The sequence below is a fragment of the Vanessa cardui genome, chromosome 8 (genome assembly GCF_905220365.1).
Source record: "Vanessa cardui chromosome 8, ilVanCard2.1, whole genome shotgun sequence".
Taxonomy (NCBI): domain Eukaryota; kingdom Metazoa; phylum Arthropoda; class Insecta; order Lepidoptera; family Nymphalidae; genus Vanessa; species Vanessa cardui.
Window position 1 is genome coordinate 7,988,187 of NC_061130.1, and position 25,496 is coordinate 8,013,682.

The 25,496-nt window shown below is 30.8% G+C and overlaps 1 protein-coding gene across 2 annotated transcripts; it reads right to left on the reverse strand.

Moving 5' to 3' along the window:
- Positions 1-873: 873 nt before the first annotated feature.
- On the reverse strand, positions 874-25,478 carry LOC124532138 (ATP-binding cassette sub-family G member 1-like). Of its 2 annotated transcripts, none has more exons than XM_047106849.1 (11): positions 25,199-25,478; positions 16,151-16,298; positions 11,835-11,994; positions 7,363-7,508; positions 7,015-7,253; positions 6,279-6,401; positions 6,064-6,203; positions 5,348-5,504; positions 4,121-4,221; positions 1,784-1,939; positions 874-1,700 (listed from the first exon to the last, which is right to left on the reverse strand). In XM_047106849.1, the coding sequence occupies exons 1-11, from the start codon at positions 25,293-25,295 to the stop codon at positions 1,356-1,358; spliced, it is 1,812 nt and encodes a 603-aa protein (XP_046962805.1). In that variant the 5' UTR covers positions 25,296-25,478; the 3' UTR covers positions 874-1,355. The 2 variants fall into 2 exon arrangements, with proteins under 2 accessions (XP_046962805.1, XP_046962807.1); XM_047106851.1 differs by lacking the exon at positions 25,199-25,478 and adding an exon at positions 22,593-22,828.
- Positions 25,479-25,496: the final 18 nt, after the last annotated feature.

The window sequence follows — 25,496 nt, forward strand, 5'->3', positions numbered from 1 at the left end:
CTCGTTTTATTTTGTATGAGTAATTATATCCAAAAATACAGATTATTTAAAACAAACAGTATTATCAAAAGAAATAGCTTTGTGTAGTAAAAATGTAATTACTTAATTATGTAAAATAAAGCGCATCCTTTAGTTTTCTAATAGATCATATACAAATAATACTCTACTGGAAATTTGTAATGTTAAATATAATCTATGAGTATTTTTTTTTTACTTTACTTCAATTGTTTCTAAAATTGACTGGACCGCGACCCATATAACAAAAATCTTCCAAATTTAGAACTCTTTTCTTCGTTTTCATAAAGCAAACGAAATGAGCAAAAGAAATATGTATAGTAAGACACAAATTAGATGTAGCATCGGAAAATGCAATGGAATGAAAATAAAACCGATTACTGCCGATTTACACAATCAATAGAAACAGCTCCCTATCGCGTCATTCGACGCTATTCGACGCTATAGATTCACGCGTCAGAGAAAGCAAGTGCATGTAAATTGACTGACGTGGAGAAGGGTTTCGCGTGAACAGTAATCGTCACGGCAGCATGCGTAAGCGATCCCGTGGCGTCCGCCGAAAGACGGAGAGGTTACCGCTGGTTTTTTAGTGGGTAAACCCGGTGTGCTTGGGCGCACTCGGCGTTCAGGGCTCCGGGAAATCCCACACCCCCCCACTTTCCATCACGTGGGGGAAGCGCGTAAAGCGTTTTTCCAGCGTAATAAAAAAAAAAGTGCATGTAAATCGACGCGTCAAATTGACGAATATATTAGGTCATATGATATTATAAGTTATTACAAAGTTTGTGCAAAGATCATATTCGCGTGAGAAATAAATATTGATAATTTGGCATAGCGTATTTAATTCGGCTGTGACCAGTCAAAATTCAAAGGTAATAAAGGAAAGGTGAAATAGTTCATAGTTTCATTAACAAGGCAAGGTAAGAATGCCTATGATCGCGACCTATAATTAGAGAAGTCCTACTTTCGTTTATTAAAGTTGTCAAAGCAACATATTCTTCAGGATGGATTACATAAAATACTTATATTTATATTAAATTTAATTATTGTAAGACTTTACAAAACTTATCAATTTTTATTGTCAATACAACGTACATTAAGTATATCTCTCAGATCAAATTACAAAACTTCTTGGAAGCAATAGCACCATTACCTACATAGGTCCTAAATTCTATTTAACTTAGACTAGGTAAAATATTATATTGCAATCTCTGTATTAATCTATATATATAAAATATCCTTAAAATATAAAATATATCCAATTAATTACACGTATACGTTTACCGGTATATTAAGCGACAAAAATTATCTTGTTATATTTGTATGTAGCAATACTGTAGTTATCTACACGCCTTGTAAACTTTATATTTTAAAACGCACATAAGTGATATTTTTAGAATTATAATCCATATAACTAAAGCTATTACGTCAGTTCTGAATTCTTTTGAAAGACCTAAGTAATCTAGATATTTCTCAGGTCGCTTAAATAAACAAAAAACTGTATGGCAAGGAAGAACGTTACGACCGAAACCATACGCAGTTTGCATTAATGCATCAAACGCGTATCGAAAATATGATATCGAAGCAAATGGTTGTAGATACGAAGGCATTTCATGATACGGTATGAAAAATTCCGAAAACATCAGCATCGGAATATTTGCAGCTGGTATGACGAACAGGCCAAGCTGAAAGAAGCAAATTTTTTATTTTATTTTTTTGAATCAGGCTATCCATTATTTACCAGTTAGTTGGATCAACTTTTACCAACCTTGACTCCACATGCAGCTCCTACTACTAGCCCAAAAGTTTGAGCGAGTATGGTTAGTAGAGCACAGATGACCCAAGCTAAACCAATTCTATCAGCTTCCAGAGGTTGTGACGTTAAATACCAAGCGGGTAATACGAAGATTGTTGCACACAACAACTGAAATAAAAAAAGTTAATATTTATTTATTAATCTCCTGCTTGTACTACCTTGTTGTATGAAATGTTTTTACCTGCGTAAATAATTATGCATATATTATTGTACATAATATTTTAAATTTAAGTTAATCTATGTTCAATTTATTATTAACGATTATTTTAGTTTCAAAATTGACTCATGTCTACATAATAAAATACTAAATAAGAATAGGTATATATAAATATATATAAATTAAGTTTTAATATAAATATAGGTAAAATTAAATCTCTATTCCTGGTATTAATTATTAGGGATCATGAGTACGAATCAGTATGTGCAGGTCAGAGCAGTCGGTAGTCTGAAAATTGGATTTTGTTCTCATCGGATTATAGAGAGTGCAAATGTGTTTCTCGCATACTTGAGAACTGGCATTTGCTTCATCTTAAAAATAATGAATTAAATGCAATGCTTACTCTTACAAAAAAAGGAAAATAATATTTTAGGTTTTTAATATTTAATTAATAAGCAACATTTAAAGTAACTTTTAATTTATTTATAAGTAACTATTAGTTTATTTATTAGAAAAATAGTAGGGTTAGTTGTGTGTGTACTGTGACACACAGTATGCTGTATACTGTGTGTCAAACAAATCTAACCAGGAGAACATGACCTATATAACATGATAAAAAAATGTTTGTCACGCAGATGAGATACCTACATCGAAATAAAACCTTATCTGAGGAAAACATATATCGATGAGATGTTTAACGCGGAAAATATATGTTAAAACCCATCCCCGAATAGGGTGGTAAAAAAGCTACCCCCAAGTTAATGTGTTTTTTTTTTAAATTATAATATATCTAATTATATACGGCTAAAATTGAAACCCTTCCTTTTAAAATTATTTAAAAATAGTAAGAAAGAACATTTCGTCTACACATAATATATTTCATTTTATAAAAGCTATGAAAGATAAAAATATCTTAAATATATCCTCAGTCACTTTACAAATATCTTTGTTCAGTACAGTTTGCATGTTTGCGGAACTCTTACACTTGGTGGAGCAACGTTGTTAAATTGTTTAACATACAAGCTGTTCCCGTGGCTTCGTGCGCGTTTTTATTGTTCAAAAACTTAGTGTTCAATTTGCAGATTTTACTATAACTGATACATTACATCAGCAAAATTAACATGATACACGCATGCATGACAAATAACATGATAAAAACATCAACTTTCTCTTGGTGGTAGGGCTTTGTGCAAGCCCGTCTGGGTAGGTAACACCCACTCATCAGTTATTCTACCGCCAAATAACAGTACTCAGTATTATTGTGTTTTGGTCTGAAAGGTGAGTGAGCCAGTGTAACTACAGGGACAAGGGACATAACATCTTAGTTCCTAAGGTTGGTGGTACATTGACGATGTAAGGAATAGTTAATATTTCTTACAGCGTCATTGTCTATGGGTGATGGTGACCACTTACCATCAGGTGATCCATATGCTCGTCCGCCAACCTATACCATAAAAAAAACTATCTGACAGTGAAAGTCCTGTCAAAATTGGTTCAGCCGTTCTAGAGATTAGCAGGAACAGACAGACAACAATTGTAAAAAATGTTAATTTGGTATATGTATCGTGTCAACATACGAACATACTCATTTAACAAACAGACATTCCAATCTTATTATATGTGTAGACAATACTATGTACTATAGCGAGGGAAATTGATGAATAATTTATTTTTTGTATAAATCGGGGTCATATAATATATAATGTCGCTGAACTATAATAACAAAGATAATGCACGCTGTGCTGTCGGTGTACAATCCGTTCGGACATTGGACTGATATGAATACAAATGTTTTACTTTATCAAACATTATACAATTGTATTTTCTGACTTCATTATCTATTCAACCTTGGCTGATATTATTCGAATAATTAATAGTTTCTTTATAATAAATAAAATACTGACCTTCAAGATAATTTCAATTTTTAAACTTGAATTTGTGAATGACGTGGTCGAAGTGCGAATTATTATTTGGAGTTAAAAATGACCTATACTTGCTTTCTAAGGCACGTTTTGATTTTCTCTCTTTCCGGTCCTATCAGACTGCCAAGCCGTCCCAGATCATGAGAGTGGAGGAATAGAGATTGTGCTAATTACCATTGAGGTTGTTTATACTTAATAAACGAAATGTACCTGTATTGGCAAGTCGATTATTATTTTCGTAGCGCAGTATGTTGATAAGTAATACCATTTGTTAAGGTGTTCTTGAAGAACGACAGTCGATTCCACAGGAACTGTAAACAAATTATAACTCTAAAATTATGTAAATATATTCATAATAATAATAATTTATTTATTCTATCCCACATTACAGACATTGCAGTTTAAACCTATCTTAATAATAAGTACAATTCTGTGTAGGAGACAGGAGCCCAAACTAGGTTGCCCTGTGCTATGGGTCTCCTGGCTCCACCTCTAGGATGTCAACTATTTGTTATATAAATTTACATGTAATATGAAGAAGGCCAAACTTAATTTTGTTTATGATATTTATAATAGTTTAGTCTTTTATATGACTGACAGTGTTCTACATCTAAAAAGCATAAAGCTTTCGTTTTTTTATTATAGCCCAGCAGCGTAACGCGCAGAAACGCTAGAATTTAATCAAAAGAAAATAATAAAAATTTTATAATTTTAGGGACACACTGTGCTAAGTGGTCAATGTTGACTGATACTGTAAGAAATCTAACTAACAATTTACACCACTACAACTAACTACGAGATGTAGGATGTTATGTCACTTGTGTAATTATACCGATACATTCACTATTTCAACATAGATTGCAAATAAGTTATTTCTCGGTAGGGTATTTCTCGGTCATTATAACACTTACTCGCTAAATTCTCTTAACATTAATCAATTAAGAATATTACATATTGGTAAAAATAAGAAGAATTGTCTATGTCTAAATCCCATCGCTATTATCAAACTAATTACTTATACAAACCCAATTTACATATATCTTGCTGGCGTACGTGTTTCTGTATTATTTGACAATAGATCTAATCAAGTACATTAAGATAGTGCCATAGACAAATACTAAGTTTATGAACTAGTTACAGGTATTCCTGGCAGATAATTGTATAGTGTGTTCTCATCTCCGACGATGTAAACTCTGTTTGTAAGATAATATATCCTAACCATTTAAACTTAATCCATTTCATGAGTCCTATTTGTTGTTATGATAGAAGATTTTTATGTTAAGTATTATATGGAAAATAATCGTATCATTTACATAATTTTTTTCTCTTAACATATAGAGAATGTAATTTCAAATATGTTTCAAAAAAGTATGAATTTTAAAAACAATTTTTGTTACTAGGTTAGTAATAAATATTAAATTACTGCGTATGACTTACATGTATGTATTGTTGGCATAGCGTTTGAGAAATATAGGAAGAGCAGGAAAAAAAATAGACATCCGGTGTTAGAGATCATGCGGCTCGCTTCTGAACCCGCGCCGTTGTACAGCGCACCCAGCAACAAAGCCACTATTAAGTGGCATACAAGTCGTATCTAGAAAGATTTTAATAAAAAAATTAATACTTCTAAAAAACATTTTAATAAAAGATATTGACATTCACTATATTTTTTAAAAGATTTAATAACGAAATATTTATTTTATACGGCTTTAAAATTTTGTCATTTGTCACGGACTTATTTATTTCTTCTTTGAATCACTAACTGAAATGTCATTACTATATCAATTAAGTAACTTTGATCTTGTCTAGAGAGAACACGTTTATAATTAGAGACCGCTTTTCTGAAATTATTTATTGATATTATCACATGAAATATAATAATGTGTTTCACAGAAGAATTTGTTTATTTTTTTTTATTGGATCAATTGAAGAAAGAGTAAAGATAAACAATAACATAATACACAATAACAATATATCGAAGAGGGAAACAGCTATGACCTATATTAGTGTCGTTCAAGCGGCCTATCAATGCGACAACATTTAGAAATAGTTAATAGACGATAGTCCATATTTATAAAAAAAAAATATACTTAATATCTTAGCTTATTATTACATAGAAAAATTGTGTAACATTAAAGTATAAAATCGTATACCTGAGTTAAATGAACATCTCGGAGTGCCCCTATGTATCCTCGGTGGAGTAGAGCGCACATCTGTTGGCTGAAATTTGCATTATATCCATCGACAACCAAAATGTTTGAATCGAGAAGAGCTTCAGCTTCTGTTGAATTGTCTAAAATTTAAAAACACTAATTAAATAAATATATTAAATTTACATAGAGTTAGTTCAAAAGCTAAGCACCCTTACCTTTGACTGTTTTCTCCTGAATTTCTTTATCTGTTATTTTTTTCATTTCACTAGCATACGTTATTGCCTCTTTTTCTAGTAGTGCTAAATTTCCGGAGTGTTCACCGCTGGCAATCTCTAAAACTAAATCAGATATTATTTGTAGGTAAGTATTTCAAAATATTTATCAAGTATAAAAAAATACATATTCTATGATTCCCCTAACCCATATCGGCCATTTTCCAGAGAGATTGGAAAACTACGTGGAATATGTTATAGAGCACAAATGTGTGCGTAAACATAAAGGTAATTTCTTTTCTTTCACTCCGATAATCTAGTATGACGATTAGAAGGAGTTCAGGGACAGGATTAGGATTTACGTGTTTTCCGTAGCATGGGATTTTTTTTCCGAAAACCTCAATACAGTAATGATTAGTCTAATAATATATGAGCACAGCAGTTTTTCAAAGAAATTTAAATTCAATAAATAATGAAATTAGCTATTGTATATTTTTATTTTATTTTATTCTGTTAAAGTCGGAAGACCGTATTACGGATTTTTTTATAGTCGTTAATAAAAAGAAATAAGGATTAAATCTAATTTCTTTATAATTAAGTGTATAATTATGAATATACCTTAGTTATTAATTTAATTCTAGGTATTATACGTATCATTAAATATAATAAAATTGTCAAATAGATTGTAATTTTATTGATTATAACGTAATTATATTATAATAACATACAGAGTACTCACGATAGTCAGCCATGTTATAATACTGCGGGCAGACAAGGCCAGACCTTTTTAACAATTCAGGGATATCCTCGTTTGCCCCAGAGTACAAGGTTCTTCCATTGGCTAGGAGTATGACGTCATCAGCTGAGGTAAACAGCTGAGAGGACGGTTGATGTATCACGCATGCAACTATTCGCCCGCTGCGTGCTACTGATTTAAGAGCTTGGGCAACAGACATGGATGACACGGAGTCAAGGCCGCTGCGGAAAATAATATTCAAAAAACACACATCTTAATATTAAAACATTAAATAGTTTAACGATATAAAAAGTTTTAAACAAAAAAATATTAAAAATACGAGTTTAATACCTAGTTGGTTCATCGAGAAGCAATATAGAAGGGTTTGTTAGTAGTTCACATGCTATCGTAAGTCGCTTCCTTTCACCACCCGATAAGCGACCAGCTCGTGTGTTAAAAACATCCGAGATTCCCAATTGTTTTGATACTGCTTCCATCTGCGATAAAGAAAAAAAAGGAAGTCATAATTATTTTATAAAAAAACGCTTGAAGTTTGCTTTTTTAATAATTTACAATTACATTCACGAGGATTACATCGTATGCTAAAATGATAATTAACACGATACATGTCAGTAAAGACAAATAAACAACTTTGACCTTGAATTGACGTGACATCATTAGTTAAGATCCAAAATAGGTAATCAATGGTATTCATTACGCATTCGTGAAAAAATTGCGGTTTCACTGTCGGTATAGATGATATCGGAACTTTGCAAGTAAAACTATGAATCTGGATATACAGGATATAAAAGAATGAAGAATTTGTTTATAGTATCATATAGGAGACCTTATTTGCAAATCGTAGGGCAATCGAACACAGTCTATATTGAAGTTAGCTCATCTGGCTTCAGAATTATTTGAACCGGTTCAAAATGTCGATATTAACGAGACGGCCCATAAAGAACTTACTTAGCTTGTCATTTTCTCAAATGTAAATGCAAATAATTACATAACCACGATGCTATTGTTCTGAGCTTTTTATTTGTTAGAAATCACGTATTCAAAGTTAAAGGTTAGCGCTATACTGTTAATTGGATATTTATTCTAAAGGTTATATCTTTGACTTAATTATCGAAATACACTGTGATTTTGTACGATTTATGTTACTTGCAATAACATTAATATGAAATATAACTATGAAATTTATAACCCATATGCTGATATTAAAAAAAATACTATACAATGAGTATTATCAAAATGAAAGGAAACGGATGGATGATATTTAATCTGAGAAGATAAGTAATTCGTATGAATAAAAAATATATAATTATAATATGAAACAAAAAATAATTAAAACATGTCGTATTGCACATTCGAAAGGATCTTGTAATGGAAATTTTAGGCGTACTATCATGGCCGTAGGCAGGCGGGGGTTTTGGGGGTTCAAACCCCCCCCGAAATTTTTTCACTAACCGCTATCGTATTATCAAAAAAATATTTTGCGCTAATTAAACAAACAGAACGTAAGTATTTATTGATTTCTTCAGAAAATTAAGCCGTTTTGTATAGATACGACAATAAATCTAAACAAAATGAATCATTTTACGCAAACACTTGAGGCAATAATAATCATACCCTTATTCACATTTTATTAAGATACTAATTTTTGATGTCATAATGTCACGTTACTAATTTTAGTTACCAAAGAAGATAAATCTGTTACAGAGTGTCATTACATTTTGAAATGTGTAAGACAGATTGTAAAATTTCTGATACATTCTATGTACAGGGTTATTGGTAATTCGACGTATATCCGTTCGGAGGTGATAGGGGTGACTATTTGCAATAATTTAAACCCCCATATGCATAATCTAAAAGTGAACCATTTCTGAGAAAAAAATAAATTTTAAATGATACTTTTTTTCAATTTATTTAAAAAAGTATCATTTAAAATTTATTTTTTTCTTTTGTTTTATAAAAACGATTAAACACTGGATATTTGTCAATATTTGAATAACAATTATTGGTCCAAATTTAAAAATGCGAGACGGAAAACGAAATTATTTCAATATTTTTTTGTTTTTTTTTCCTCAAAATGCCTTAAAAACTAAAAAAATCATTGTTATAAATCTTGCCCTGCAGATTATTTTAAAAAAATTGCCGTTTTCTTAGCTTTCCAAAAAATTATAAAAAGAAGGAAATTATTTCGAGTCAATCGAAATAAAATGATCAGAAAGGACGCTAGTGGAAATTCGTAGTCAAACATGAACGAATTCGTACTAAAGGTCGCTCTTTAAATCTCCCTCAAAATTAACTAAAAATAACAAACAATTAAAAAAAAGCTTACTTACTTAATACAAATTTAAAATAAAATTTAAGAACAGAAACAGTTTAATAGCTAAGTTATAAATAAGACATTTTGTAATATAGCTTAAATAAAATATTAATTATCGAATCCGAGAAACTCTCTACAAAAGAGCACAGCACACACAGCAACTACTACAGTGTATAAAGCAGAATTCTATCCTTACTATTATCACGAAGAAGTCCCTGAAAGGAAATTTATTTTTTATGAATTTGAGCTTATCGCGTATTCAGGAGTCGCGTCTTATTTGGAAAATAACTCTGAACCATTAGAAGCTACACTTGATCAAGATGGGATTACTAACTATCATAATGACATGTTCATTGAAGTGAAAAAGTGTACAAAAATATCCTCATGTGAAATCCTCCTCAATAGTCCAAATAGTCACCCCTATCACCTCCTAACGGATATACGTCAAATTACCAATAACTCTGTATATTTTATTGAGAATATTCATACTATATTATTAAAAAACAGATCGGTGCTCTTTACCGAATAGTCGCCGACTACGAAAGCAGCCGAACTCCTGGAAGACTACTTTGGTGCATCTTATCCCTAAAAAGAGCTACCGCCCAGACCCATCCAATTATAGGCCAATAGCCATCACCTCCTTGTTTCGTTTCCATCGGGGTCGTTCAGCCTCAGATTACCTTAGGCACAGATGGGCGGAAGCAGTTGAGAGCAAGTGGGAGGCATTGTCGGCCAGTCTGGATATAGCGAAGGCCTTCGATAGCGTTGGCACAAAGCGCTTCTTTCGAAGCTCCCTTCCTACGGACTTACCGGGAATTTATGCAATCGGATCACCAGCTTTTTGGCAGATCGTTACATTAAAGTCGTTATATGGTGCATGCTCTGATTTAATATTCATTAATGCCTGTGTTGCACAAGGCTGCGTTCTATCACCCACTCTGTTTCTTCTGCATATCAGTGACTTGTTGCAGATTTGTAACATTCACTGCTACGCAGATGACAGTACTGTAGACACCTCATACACCGACAGGACTAATATTTCTCGGGAAAACGTCGGAGAAAACCGGAACAAACTTGTTTCTAAAATCGCGTCTACATAAAAAAAATCTCTAACTAGGGCCGGCTAAACTTAGGCCATATATGATTGCGCGGCTCGAATTATCGACGATCAAGCCCCTTTCGACCTGCTTGATCCTTTAGCTTTGCGTAGAGATGTTAGATCTGCATCTTCTACTTTCGAATATTTCACGGAAAATGTTCGGACGCATTGTTTGGATTAATCCCGGCTGCGGAATTTCACCTTCGGACAACTCGTCAAAATTCTAAGTCTCACCCTCACCACCTTAATGTTCAAAAAACCACACATCACGATTTTTGAAGACATTTTCTACCTGGCACAACCATTCTGTTGTACCAGCATTCGCCGATGCTTTTTCCGAACCGAAAGGCCGGTAACGCACCTGCAAGCCCCCCCACAGATGTCCATGGACGACATGGATGTCACTTTCCATCAGGTGAGCCTTATGCTTGTTTGCTTATGTTATGTTATAGGGGATAACATCAAATAAGCCATCGGTTGTCTTTTAAATAAATGTGTATAAATTATGTCTAATTTTAATATACCTACTTATGCTTATTTAAAAAAAAAACCTGTTGCTTTTTTTTCCTGGAGCACGAACCCCCCCCGAAATGAAATCCTGGCTACGGCCCTGCGTACTATGAAACTCACATTATATATATTTCGTGTTATTAATATAGCAGTATTGTACTTAAATACATGAAGCCGAAAAAAATATATACAAATCAATAAAAAATGTTATTTCCGTGTCCCCTAGACTTTTCCTGTGAAATCTGTCAAGATAGCGAATTACTCAAACAAACAGTCATTATAATTAATTTGTCGATTGAATGAATAAATACTAGTATGAAAATTGCAGTTTTATTTGTTAGAATATTAAATTAGAATAAGTTTAGTTAGGTTTGTCCTTCTCTAGACATTGATTATATAATTTATATATATAATGCAACGTTATTTAACATATTGTTATTGACTTATGTAAAAATTGTAGATCTCAAGAAATCATTCACCTACCTGTCTCGTAAAATATACCTTTGACTTTGACTTTGTAAATATTATTTCATATGAACTTTATGTGTGTGGTTTATAACAACAATGCAACGCAACGGCGGTATTTTGCATATATACATCGTTTATAAGTAGTTAGGTATAATGTACCTACTTTTTGTTGCTAATAATTTTAGGCTTGCTAATGGATAGATATATAGATTAAACTTTCAATTATGATATAAAGTATAAATTAAATCGTTTTTAAGTTACTGGAAATCAGTAATTACTGAGTGTCGTGGACGCTTCAGGTTCAATACGATGTGATGTGAGTATGGAGACTTTGAATTGAAAATACACGTTATTCAAACATTTCAAAATGCAATAAATTGTGATTAAATGTAAAGAAATGGTTTAACTTACCGCATAGTATCTTTCAATTCGAGTCTTTTGTGGCAGCTTCAACGCCGCTGCGAATTGTAATGTCTCTTGCACAGTGAGTGTGTCAATAAGGGTAGCGTGTTGAGCTACCAGCACAACATTCCGATCAGATCCTTGAAGGCAACCAGATACACCAGTCTTTCTACGACAAATAAATAAATAACTAAAAACGAAATAATTGAAACTAAACTTATCTAGCAAATCACGATACATTCTATATTCCTTATATAAAATGTTATTGTAGTATAATTGAAATTCGACGGAGGGACGTAATTTTTATTGTTATTGCCATTAAAACTATAATGCCATCCTATATACGAAAGGCAATGTCCTGATTGTCAATTTGTGAGTCAATCTCTATCAGCGCACGGCTCAAGACCACAAGACACTTCGAGCCTTTGAAATTAGGGGACTTTTGTATTTATATGTAGAAGCGTACATAAACAGTCAGACACATACTAACAATGCAATTACTTCGCGCCTATTTAATTATTAATTTCTATGTATAATTGTTTAGTCCAAATCCACATAGCGTGATTTATTCGGTCCTTAATTTTCTTGAGATATTTGACATTAGTTTACCATATATGATTGCTTTATTACGCTTCAACATATCTGATAGCGGGGAAGTAGACGGTTTCACTGCCTTCATCGGCTCACTTGAAACTGCGGACTCCCCAAAGAAGGTCAAATCAACTGCTCGCGTGTGGATGAAACCAAAGCCTCCCTTAATAATTTTCTTGGCATATATATATTACGTATTTTAACATTCTATTCGTAATATACTACAGTCATTATTTGGTAATTAAAATTAGTGGAAAAATTACATAGTACTATGAATAGATAACGCTTTACACTACAAATTTAAATTACAAATGCGTATAGGATTTGCGCATTATTATTATAAATTGCCACAAAATATATAAAGACGTGTAAGTTCTATACATATATGTATCTCTATACAAAATAAACTAATTTTTTTAGTCGCAGATCTTTTGAAGTACGCAAAGGTCTGCAGTAGTTTTTTTTTATTTTTTGTGGGTCTGATTATTTTTACCAGTCAACGTTACAATTTAAATTTTAAGAGGTGTTTGTATTTTTCTTTTTCGCATTTTGTATTCCTTGACCGATCTAAATGGTATTTATCCAGTCTGTTTATTAATAATCGAGATTCAGGTTATCAGGTTATAGTCCAGAATCTCGCGAAGGATTTTAATATCTACAGTTTTCATCAATAAGCGCAGTGCCAAGGGGAAGCTTTATATGTATATTATGCTGAGAAAGCATAGTATTTCAACGTTCATTGTCGGAGGAAAATAAAAGTTTTACTTTTTATATTTGTTCTGCAAGCCTTTAACTTGTACACAGACCATTACAGTGTCCGTGTGAAGTCGGAACTGGTAGTAAGAACAAGTAATGTACATTTCTCATACCATACAATAGCATACTTTGAATATTTTTACGTTTAAAGGGTTTGTCTTTACGTATTAGCCATAAACCCTAGTGTAGCCTACGAACATAGGCCAGACTATGTAACAGACAGTATACAGACTTTTCGTACGTACAATAATATGACAGATATATAAACTAAATATATAAACTGTGTGCATTATATAAACAAAATAATCTTTTTAACATTTTAATTTTTATTTATATAGCTATAGGTACGAAATCATTTGTTTTTTTAAGTTACGTATCACGGTCATTATATTAGTCAAAGACTTGGAGAGAATTCTTCCACCTTGAGCACATAGTAAATTTACTGAGATAATTTAATTTGTCGGAACGGATTCTAGTATTATTTTTTATATTTAATTTCGGTTGTTGATAGGTATTAGTTAGCTATCTCTGGTGTCACAAAATAAGGCCAAGAAAGGGAAAACTGCTGTTACACCTACACGGTCGTCCTGGTAATGCAAAAAGCATTAATATTTGACTCGAAAGGTCAAGGCAAACTAGTCACAACGTCGAAAGTGCATTATTTTTACAAAATTAGCCGTTCTAAAGTTGTTACTTGTGACAAACCTCAAACAGTATTTAAATATAAACGCCGTTTGGCCGTCATAATCGATAATGTTATTTTTATTTTATATAATTTATTGCATTATATTGTAATTGCGAGATGTGACTTTAATGTATTTATTATGATGATATGCATTAAAGATTTCATTAAAAAAGATATGCAACGCCAATCGTAAACACTTATTATCCAATAATATAATTTATCACAATTATACAGCAATGTATCATTATTATTCAATAACGTTATAATATTTTTAATTACTTTATTTAATGAATACTTTATTTATCGAATGAACGAAACGAACTATTTTGAGTCAGTTTTATTTGATTGTTAAACAGGTCACCGATAGTTATATATTTTACCGCCAAACAGAAATAAATAAACAAATAAATAATAGGTAGAGCCACATCGCATCGCTTCGAAACGGATTGGAATTTGTTATTAACAGACTGGAAATGAGCCTGATGTTAAACGGTCTCAATTACTTATAGAAACTGGCACTGTAAGAAATAAGGTCCAACCCTTACATAGTCGACGTGAATAATCTTGTGAACTAAGATGTTATATTCCTTGTGTCTGAAGTTTTGAATAAGAATTTTCTAGAAGAGCATTCTCTTTCCACTCAGCAAAAAATCGGCCATATTCAGAAATTGACCATCCTATACTAAGGTGAATTACAACAAACCGCCTCAAATGACTGTTATTTTGACTTATAGGTGTTACTTTGCAAACATACTTTAATATTAAAAAAATGCACGGGACATCATATACATCCCCGGTAGTATGAAAAACTGGTTCCATATCAGATATCTGAGAAGTTCCAGCAGCAGCGTCTCAATTACGTGCATGAGAAATTACGAAAATTACCATGATGTAATAAGGATTTGATTTACATCATGTAATCAGCCAGCACGAGCTCCTTTGGGATACATGTCAAATGTCAGAGCCGTCGGCAAAGCGGCCATTTTTCAATTTAAATCGTTACCTGGTCAGTTTCGGATGTTACTTAACTCAATGTATAGGTGTAGAATACTATGTTAACGTATTGAAATAGCAAAATTTGTTTTGTCGTGTTCGCTTGTATGCAAGTAACTCTAATAGCGTGATGCTAATTATTTCCTGATGATGATAATGATGATGGGGATATGCCATCGATATTTCAGAATATATAATTGGACAGTCTGGATACCTGGGCCCTGACTCAAAAGAAAAAAAGATCATAAAAAACCTTTATTGTATATGAAACGTCTTTGGAATTAATCATCATAGTATAAAAATATACTTACTTACATTATATGAAAAGTGGGTATTTGTTATTATCTTTACTGATTATCTGTTTAGGTTACAGACCTATAATAACAAATTAATGAATATTAGATGTATATTTTGTAAAAATATATATTATCTGAGTAGTTATGCATCTGTCATCACGAGTGACACTCATCGTAAAAGCGCGGGAAAACAAGATATATAAAAGAGGGCGCGGTGAGGTGTATACATACGCAAAGCGAACTGATCTTATTGGTATATCGACCTTACATGTGAACATTACAATTTTCAAGGCAAACAAGTTTAAATTTTATATATTAAAATTTTTAGGATTTGATCGTTTAGAATCGTCACAAACTATCTATCCTTATTAATAAATTCATACAGGTATACGAGAGATTCGATCAAGCCTATCCACATTTATAGATCGTTAAAAAATGTGATTCTGAATGACTTTTTAGTCGAAAATATATATCCACATAGTTCGTATAAACGAGATATTTCGATATCAAATTCAATGACATAACAGTTCAACGGGCGGCCGCTCGTGCCATGGCCATGTTTGACATTTACGGGTGCGTTCAGAAATATGTTCCAATTTCCAAATAATAATTTCGTGCAATAGACTCAATCGAAACTGTTCCACACTAAATTATAGATCAACGTTTATGGAATACTTATTTTTTATATGAAAGTAAAGGATAAATCATCTTTGCTTAGATTCATTTATTTCATCCGGAAAAATCGCGTTTCATATGGTATCAAAATATTTTGATGTAAGATTTTGTAAATAAAACCTAAGAATATTTATCACGAATAAAACTTGATACATCTAAACTGGTTTTCAATTTATTCATCGCACCACCTCAACTTAACTGACACGTTTATTGTGCCTTTATGTATTTTTCTTAGTGACTAATTAAGTCACTTTATATTTAAATAACAAAACACAATATTAATAACAAAAGGAAATAATTAGGAAAGTGTATAAAATTAGTGGTCGTACTTCCTTCCAGCTAATATTTTCAGTAGTGTTGTCTTGCCAGCTCCCGAAGGTCCAAGTATGAAAGTCAGTCGTCCGGGTCGGATGGCGCCGCAGGCATTTTTTAGAATCACCTGCTCATCAGCTCGTTTATATGGAAACCATATTTTTCCTGTAACAATAAAAGTCATAGATATAGGCAATATAGATATACGGCATAGTTAATTAAATAAATAACATCTAGCATTTTATAATTTGAGATATACCTAGTTTACCTATTATTATCCAAACAAATAAAGTTCTCATGAGTAAAAAAAGGTCCATTGAACCTTGGGATAATTTTATTAACATGTAAAGGTTTTAATGCGTTCCCGATTCTATTCTGATCCAAATTAAATTATTCTTTACATAATAAAACTTAACTCAATCGGAACTGAGGACCAAGTCTACTTATTTATATCGACTATGAAAAAATCTCGATAACGTTAATTCAACTTCGACCGTACCGCAACTGGATCGGTGTGTGACTAGAATAGGAAATTGTCAGTGCCGAAATAATAATATTTCGATTGTATAACGATGAATTGAAAATTTGTTAGTAGTTCGGTTTTCTACAGAGTTAGTCTGGCTGCCTGGATTGCCTATTCGAACAAAGAGTCCTCCTGAATTTGTATATGTGGAGGAATTTAAAAATATAATCCAAATAGGGTATAAGAAAGTTTAAACTTTTTTACTTTGAAGCAAGATTTTCCATTAGCTTAAACAAGTGGATATTAACCGCAGATTCATCTCAAGCCTAAGGCGAAAGTATATTTTCATTTTGATCGAATCATCTAATTTATTTAATATAAAATTAAATTTAAAAACCTATGGTCACAACCATTTCTTTTATATAACATCATCTTGATATGACACAGGCTTGAAGCAAATGTAAAATGTCGTGCCCCGGTTGACGAAATTGTTATATTTGGCAAAAGCGTTGGGTGATGGAATACCTTCCAAGCTTATTTCCCAAGTAAATCTTTCGTACTTTAATTTTACTTTCTTACATTGTTACACATTCATAGAGTGTTTTTTTTTTATATAAAACAATCCTAGAAAAATAAATAAAAACAATGCTAGCGTGTACTAATATTTATTTTATAAACACACCGCAATGTCCTCGTAATATATGTAAAGTGTGTAACAAAATAGTTGAATCACCGGTATGTGTACTGCAACTTAACTCAACTATACATTACTCAGACATGTTTAGTCCGACACGAGTTAAAAAAGTAGTCTCTGCGTGTCAGAGCAACATGTGTTTAGGTTACTGGATCGCTTTAGTGTGTAATGACTTCGATATATAATAATATACGAATATATATGGAATTAAAATATAAGTATGAGGCATTTTAATAAATATTGTTTTCATTGTAGGTACATCATTTATACTATTTTAAAATTTACCATGATAATACGCTTAACATGTAAGCATAATTTATTCTTTATTATATATTTTTTGTGTTACCATGAGAACCACGATATTTTATTTCTGTCTAATTTGCACTTAAAAGGAAACTTATTTCTGTCAAAATACACTTCTTAAATATGTAAAATAATGTAAGTCATAGCAAAAACAAAAATAGTGATAAGCATTAAAGGAATGTCAAGAGTTTATAATATAGGTCACAGCACAAATGTGATAAATTCATTTTACTCGATACATCTACCTATAGATATATTTGGGGTTTTGAAACAATAAACATTAATATAATTAAATTAGTAACATAATTAATATATGCACCGTACGAAAGGGGACTTATTTTTGTTTTTCACAATTTTATTTCTAAGCGTAAATATACTAGCTGGTATGATACTGAGGGTTGACTGGTAATCAATGCACAATTGATTTATACCGTAATATACGGGGACTGGACGTGGACCTCCATCGATAATATGGGCATACAACATTATTACTGTTGCGGATTTAATCTAACCGATGGAAGCAAGATAAGGAGTGAGACTCTCACTATGAGAGCCATACTCTGTGGCCTATACCGAAGAATAAAAAAGGCTGTGATGATGATCATCATCATCAGGAATTGAAATCAGAAGAAAGACATTCGTTTTACTACATAGCCGGCTTACGTAACTATTGAAGTATATTTTTTTCACTTGTTACATCCAAAACTAATATTATAGTGTTATGTCGTCTTTGATAACCGTTCATGTCGATCGATAAGTCATTTAGCTCATAGAGATCTTAGTTTAATAGGCATTATATTAAAATAAAATACAGGTGATTGGTGATGGAGTAAGAATTCATATTTTATAAAATAAATTATATATTTTTATTACATATTTACTTATTGTTTTTTTTTATTAATTATATTTAATTTCGTAGCAATTTCGACATTTTACATCTGCTGTCCCGTTATAGCCTCATTATGTTATTTCTAGTCCGAATTGGGTAATAAACGCAATGGAAAATAAATAGAAAAAAATATTGCCTATTTTTCATATAAACCCCGTAGCTGTTTAAAAATACTCATATCGTCGAATATCCATAAACGCACCTAGTCACTTTTACAAAGAGCGAGAATGAGAAATAATATAAAATAAAATAAGAAATAATAATTTTATCATTCAAATGAAAAAAAAAATATATACCCTCATAATAATAAGTTAATATAATGCTCATAACAATAGACTAAATATACCCAGTTTATTTATATATAAATATGTAACATTAAAAAATAATAATAATAGGAATATTTGGAAAGACTTAAAAGATTATAAATTAGCATTTAGATTATAATAAGCATTATTCGGTTGAGAATATATGATTAAGAATGAACGACGTTTGACAAAAAAGAAATACATTGTAAAAAATAAGCCATACAAAATTTTAATACCATCTTTTTAACGAATTTAATTGCTGCTGTTTTTTTTTATAAAAAAATAAAATCAAACCGGTCTTATTTTGTAATGTTCGGCTCACTCAGTAATTAATGTAAATCTTGTTCTTAAAATTGCCATCTTTTGACTTGTTAAACTGTTTTAGTTTAAGTTGTTAATAAAATTCTGGCAAACATGACAATCTATTCAATTTTGATATAGGTAAACATGGTCTCAACTGATCGCTCAATAATTAAAAAGATTGTGTATACTGGTGTCATAATGAGTACTTTGTAGCTGAATTTGAAGAGATAATATTTAAAATATACATTTATGAGTGTTCTTTTTGGTGCTGCAAGTATTATAAGTCAAACAACATGCTTTATTTAATTATGGCGAGTATGCTGGCCAATTTCTATTTAAACTTCACCAAAGTATTCTGAAACTGTTTAAAACCATAAAAATTTTCTACAGCCTACATTATCTCACTTTTGGCTATAGGTCACTTCATAAGTCATCTGGCTAGGTAAATCAACGCGAATCTACTGTAGATAGGATCTATGGCTGTGGTAATAATTCGACGTTAGACGCTCCGTTTCGTTTGCCTCGGCCTCGGCTATTGCAGAAATTGCGATTCAATCGCAAATCTTTATAGAAATTTGATGTTAAGCATTACTAATGTAAAGGGAAAACGAAAACCAAACGTGTCACTTATATGAGACTTATTTTCTGTTGAATGCGTATCCCGGATACTGTCTTCGATTTTTTCAAAAATGTTATATTCTGTAGGACATAACATAACATAACAAAAGGACTTTTCCCTCGTCTATCTTAAACTAGGACTAACTTTTTATTGCTTCTATAGTGATCCCCAACTTGCAATATAACCAAAAAATTGTGAACTCTGTCCCTGGAGCTTAGTTTTTATCTCTTAGCAATATTCTTAGCACGTGCCTAAAATAAATCTATCGTACCTTCCTATACGTCTCCGACATTACGTCTAGGCTTAGATAATTTCAAAATTTCCGCTAACTTTGACATTAATTATGATATAAGTAAAAGATTTATGCATTATGTGCTCTTGACCCATAGAATTTATAATCTTTAAGATGATCTTTTTCATTCGCTAGGCTATATACTTCTCATATTTTTTCGTTTTGTATATGTATGTTTCTATAACTTTATTTTGGTTTAAACTCTTAATAAGATAAAATCTTTTTGAGGATATAGGTTACTTTTTAAAATAAAGTAGGACATTTGACACCTTAGTTTAGGAACACCTCTGGCGAAGGCTAGATAGTTCCACTGAATGGTTATGCGTAATGCCTTAAAAATATTGTAGCTTGTCAAACATTTAAAGTTTCCATAAAACATCCAACTGTCGGAGGCGACAGATGGATGTTTTATGGAAACTTTAAATATATCATTAATTTTATAACCTTTTCAAGTAATTGAGTTTCGGTATTTCGCTTTTTGTTTTCTGCGCTGCGTTATGGCTGTGCGAGAACAAGGTAATTTTTATTTAAATTAAAAAAAATGGCATTACTAATTGGTATTCCATGATTATTCCATTAAAGTAAAAACAATCAAGTTCGACAATAGATCGTTAATTCGAACACTTGACTTAATATTTCAGTAAATTTAACGTGTCATACAATTTAGATGATAATTAAAATTCTATATCGTTGACAGTATTGTAAGGTTTATGTTCAAAGTTGCCTTCTTGGCTTTTACACATGGTGCTTTGAGTTTTTGTTATTTAATAATTTATTATGTGAATATGAAATAACACCATAATGAAAAATAAAATAATAAAATAAACTAGTTACAAAAATAGCTTGTAAAATCTAATTAATTTTCAAATTAATTAGATTTTTTAATTATTTATAATTTACAGGAAATAGGTACTACAAGGTAAATGTATTCAAATTAGAATCAAAAGTAAATGTAACGTTTATTGCAATAAAAACACGTCTTTATTAAAACATGTACCTAATCGTGAAATGATCAAAATAAACGGTCAAAAACAAGTTGGAGGGAGTAGAAAATAAGGAATGAAACCACAAGGTTGTAAAAAAAAACAGATCATAAAAAAAAATAATGGTGTCAGAAATGCTCAACACGGATTCTATAGGAATACGAGTGAGGTTCGCCTAAACGAAGGCATATTTATACCCGGAACCAGTATCCTCGCTACTATTTTCATATTAATTTATATACACTTTAATTTGTCATCAATGTTGTTGTTTTTAAATATCAGCTTTACCTTCTAAGTAAGTTAAATTTAATAAGTATTTTATTGTATTATAAATACTCCCAGTACATTTTTTTCTCAAATATCTTCTATGTACAGATTTCGATCAGTTACGATTTTATTAAATGTATAGTTTTTATTATCATATATAACTACTTTTGACTAACAACTGTTAAGTGCTCTGTAGAAAAATAGACCTTGTTTCTAGCTGAAAATATATACTATAGGATTATTTTCCGTTGTGTATATAATATGTCGCATAATACTCTTAAATGTAATCGCAAATATATTTTGTTTTTTCGCACATGACATTGTCGAAATAATTTGTGAAAAATTGTTTTATTTTCTTTTGTTTTAACTTGGGCGACTTCCATATCATTATATATATCACATATATATATATATATATATATATATATATATATATATATATATATATATATATATATATATATATATGATATTGGGGCACGTAAACGTATATGAGAAAAATAATTGTATTCTTTTAGTTGGAAAAATACATCACGACTAGCCTGGGACAGACGGCCAAAGGGACATTAAAATGGTCTTATATGGTATTCAGTATTATCATAAAACGTACCGGATCATACTTAAATAATTCTTGAAGTTGTGAACGAAAAAGCTATAAGATTTATTAAAATGTTTAAGTTATAATTAAGACGTAATTAATTATATTACATTCGAAACACGTAAATCTTTATGGATTATACAATCCGTAAAGATTTACGATTAGATCGTAGAGTTACGATTTTAGAGATTTCTGATATATTTTTATTTTATAGTTGTATTAAATATTCAATGCGGATTGAAAAGTTAAGGTTTCATCTATTGTTTCAATAATACATGTGGATTTTTGTGAGAAAAAAAAAACGCAACTAAAATATTTAAATACACCAGCGGGATAAAGTCATACTAATAGTTACATTCACAATAAAATGTAAAATAATAAATAATTATGAATTAAAGACTATATACTTATATGTCGAAAATGAGAATTTACTTATATATTTTAATAAATCGTTAGTAAATACCAACGTTTTCATATCTTTTAATAATATTAATTTTCATGTATTTGTTGATTTCGTTTTTTTAATTTGCTATAATTTACAGGTTAAAATAAGCGTATTTAAAACAAACAGAAATATGAGGTTTAATTTTCATGAAGAATAAGTAAATATGAATTAAAGGGTAAAATTAGGTCAAACAATAAGTCAGTACATTGTGTTTAATATAAAATTTAAATATAATATAATCATTTGAACGACAAAATCGATTTTGAATATTACAGTATGAATAAATAAATATATTTACCGGAGAGTTTGTACACGAGATCCGTAAACACAATAGGGTTTTCTATTTGATTAGTATCACCACTACCAACTTCAACATCCATGGTTACTGACTGTTAGGACATGTAATTCTATGATATAGCGTAACAGTTAATTTGATAAAATCGCGAGTAGTTTGTATGTGCGGAGGAGTAAGAGGCAACTGACGAGTATTAACGTTTCACTTCAAACAATCGTTGTCAGATTAAAGTGGGGAACCCACTACCCGACTGTTCAATCGTGAAAGTAGTGCGAAGCGAGCGCGGTAGGACTTTGCGTTTGTCATGATTTTGTATGATTGAATTGCGTAAACATAATAAATAAACAAATCATCTTACACAAGCAGTAATACGCTTATTAAGAAGTTTAATGTTACATATATTATCTACATTCAATAATTTCAAATTAAAGTTTTAATAATTAGTAATTTCAAATTAAAAAAAATAAAAACTTGTCGCTTTTTGTTATTTTCTCGATTTCTATGTATTGTGTATCGTTTATCAACATAAATTATTTAATTTTTAATATAAAATAAAGTTAAATAGTTGTATCCCGCGGTTTCGCTTGCATTATGGAGTTAGTTGTCAGGTCCTCGCCAAAAATAGTAACCTATGCCCTTCCTTGGACTTTAAATTTGCTTCACATCAAATTTCATCAAATTCGGTTCATTGGTTTGGTCTTGAAAGAGCGACAGACAGACAGACGGACAGAGTTATATCACATTTATAATATTAGTATATAAATATAGATTAAATACACGCTTTTCAGACAGAGTAGTGTGTCTGAACTATTTATCTTATGCTGTACACGATTTGCTCGTTACATTATCTATATATATGAGAAACACGTTACGGAATGGCTTATTACTTTGAAAGTGACAACATTCATTAACTCGCCAATAATAAATAATGTTTAGTATATAAATATGAAGTAAATTAAACAGCTTGTTTATATCGTATTGCGGGTCAGGACTTTCAGCTCGCCTCTTAAAGGAGAAGGAACTATGAGCTTCTATCACACTTCTCTAGTGCGCGTGGCTGTATATTATAACAGTCAATGATCAACATAGTTTTCTTTCAAAACACAAGATAAATTATACTCTCAAATTAAGCAGGTTGAAATTCACTGTATCAACTTTCTAAGAGCGATTACTAGGTAAAGGTAAATATTTCTTATAACGTCACTTAACCCATATAATTAAAAAATAAAAGCTTATTCTATCTGTAGGGAGACGGTATGCGTATAATAACAGCATTTATATTATATTTAGGTATTTTTTATAAGTCAGGCTATTTGCAAAATCGATGTTCATTATTATGATGAAAAAAAATCAAAATTTTCAATACATTAATTTGTATGTAAGAAAATTTTACGTTGCAATAAGAAATAATACTAAAAATTATATACATTTATTTAGTTTTGTGAATTCAAAGCGCAAAGAATGCATCTAAGCGTCTAAGTGTTTAATCAGTACGGTAGTATAGAGCAATAAAAATACTTTAGTCTTTTACAAGCAATTTCGAATTGTCATTTTATAGAACTGTATTAATCGTAAATCTACCTCTGTTTGAGAACGTAGATTTTACCAAGAAGCATGCCGAAAACTCAGTAGTTTAAATTATAATAAGAGTTATAATATACGTGTTAATTTTTACGCGATATAATATTATGACCTTTGATTGTCCGAAATGAAACTTCCTTTGTCCAGTTTATCAAGAACGCCTACGTTATTTTAAATGTTTAGGCACTCGATATGTAATTTCGAAATAGAGCAATATTTATAGATATAACTAAAATTCAATTAATTGAATAAAAAAAAATGTAGATAATAAGTTACGATTAAGATAAAAAGTTTGATTTGCCAAAATCATTGCTGTTACTAAAGTAAATGTTGCATTAATCGCGATTTTTATTTATTACCTATGATATAAAACTCTTCCCATAACCGTTTCTCACATTGCTAATGGGCTATCAACTCTAACAACTAAGATGTTGTGCCCTTTGTGCCTGGAATACAACAAAACTTAGTATTACTGATTGGAAAAAGAATATCTGATGAGCTGTTAATAGAAATATGTACATGTATTTATATCTAATGTTTTTAAAATGGAAATAATAAAGATCTTTAATTATTTGCCGGGCATTAAAACAATAAATATGAGAAAGAACCAAAAATGTCAAACTCATTTACATCTTAGTATATGAGTTTGATATTTTTAGTCTCTTGATATTCCATACTAGCTCTATATCATACTCTCATAATACACTGCTAAAATGAACTAAACAAGAACATAAATAAATAAATATATAACTTGCCTTATGTATTGAATTAAAATCAAAGAAAGTACTAAGATAACAATAGTAATATTACTAAGAGGAATTACTGTTTTAATTATTATTTATTAATATATTCATAAAACAAGATAGGTTACTAAAAAATCCTTATCATTTTTCTACCCTAGTAGCCTTAAAAACTCTACAAATAATTAAAGGTTATAATTATATTTCAATGACGAGATAATGGGTAAAGTTATGACATTTCTAATTTTCTAGTGAATATTTTTAATATAGATTAAAATAACATCTTACTTTTAAAGTGTGTCTTGACTCCAAAACTTATGTCGTTGAAGACCAAGTGACATCCATCTTCAAGGCTAACGTCGTCTCCAGAGTGCTCCACGTCCATTTATTAAAGTTAAAAACAGCTTTTTTATTTTTCAACACTTTATTTCTTCTGAAGGGACAGGAAATCGTCTTCCCACTGCGTACGACGTGCGGAAATGAACAGTTGACTTGGTTAATAAACCCGCTTGTATGTTTCTTTGTATATCATAGTTAGTAAACGGTATCAAAATCTTTAAGATACAAAAATATTTTAGGACTGCAC

Bases quoted from the DNA above. Each gene is read 5' to 3' on its own strand.
- LOC124532138 (XM_047106849.1), bottom strand. From the start codon at position 25,295: ATGGACGTGGAGCACTCTGGAGACGACGTTAGCCTTGAAGATGGATGT. The intron at 11,995-16,150 runs GTACGACCACTA...TATTTGTCGTAG, and splicing joins AAAATATTAGCTGGAAGGAA to AAAGACTGGTGTATCTGGTT. The intron at 6,402-7,014 runs GTGAGTACTCTG...TATCTGATTTAG, and splicing joins TTATAACATGGCTGACTATC to TTTTAGAGATTGCCAGCGGT.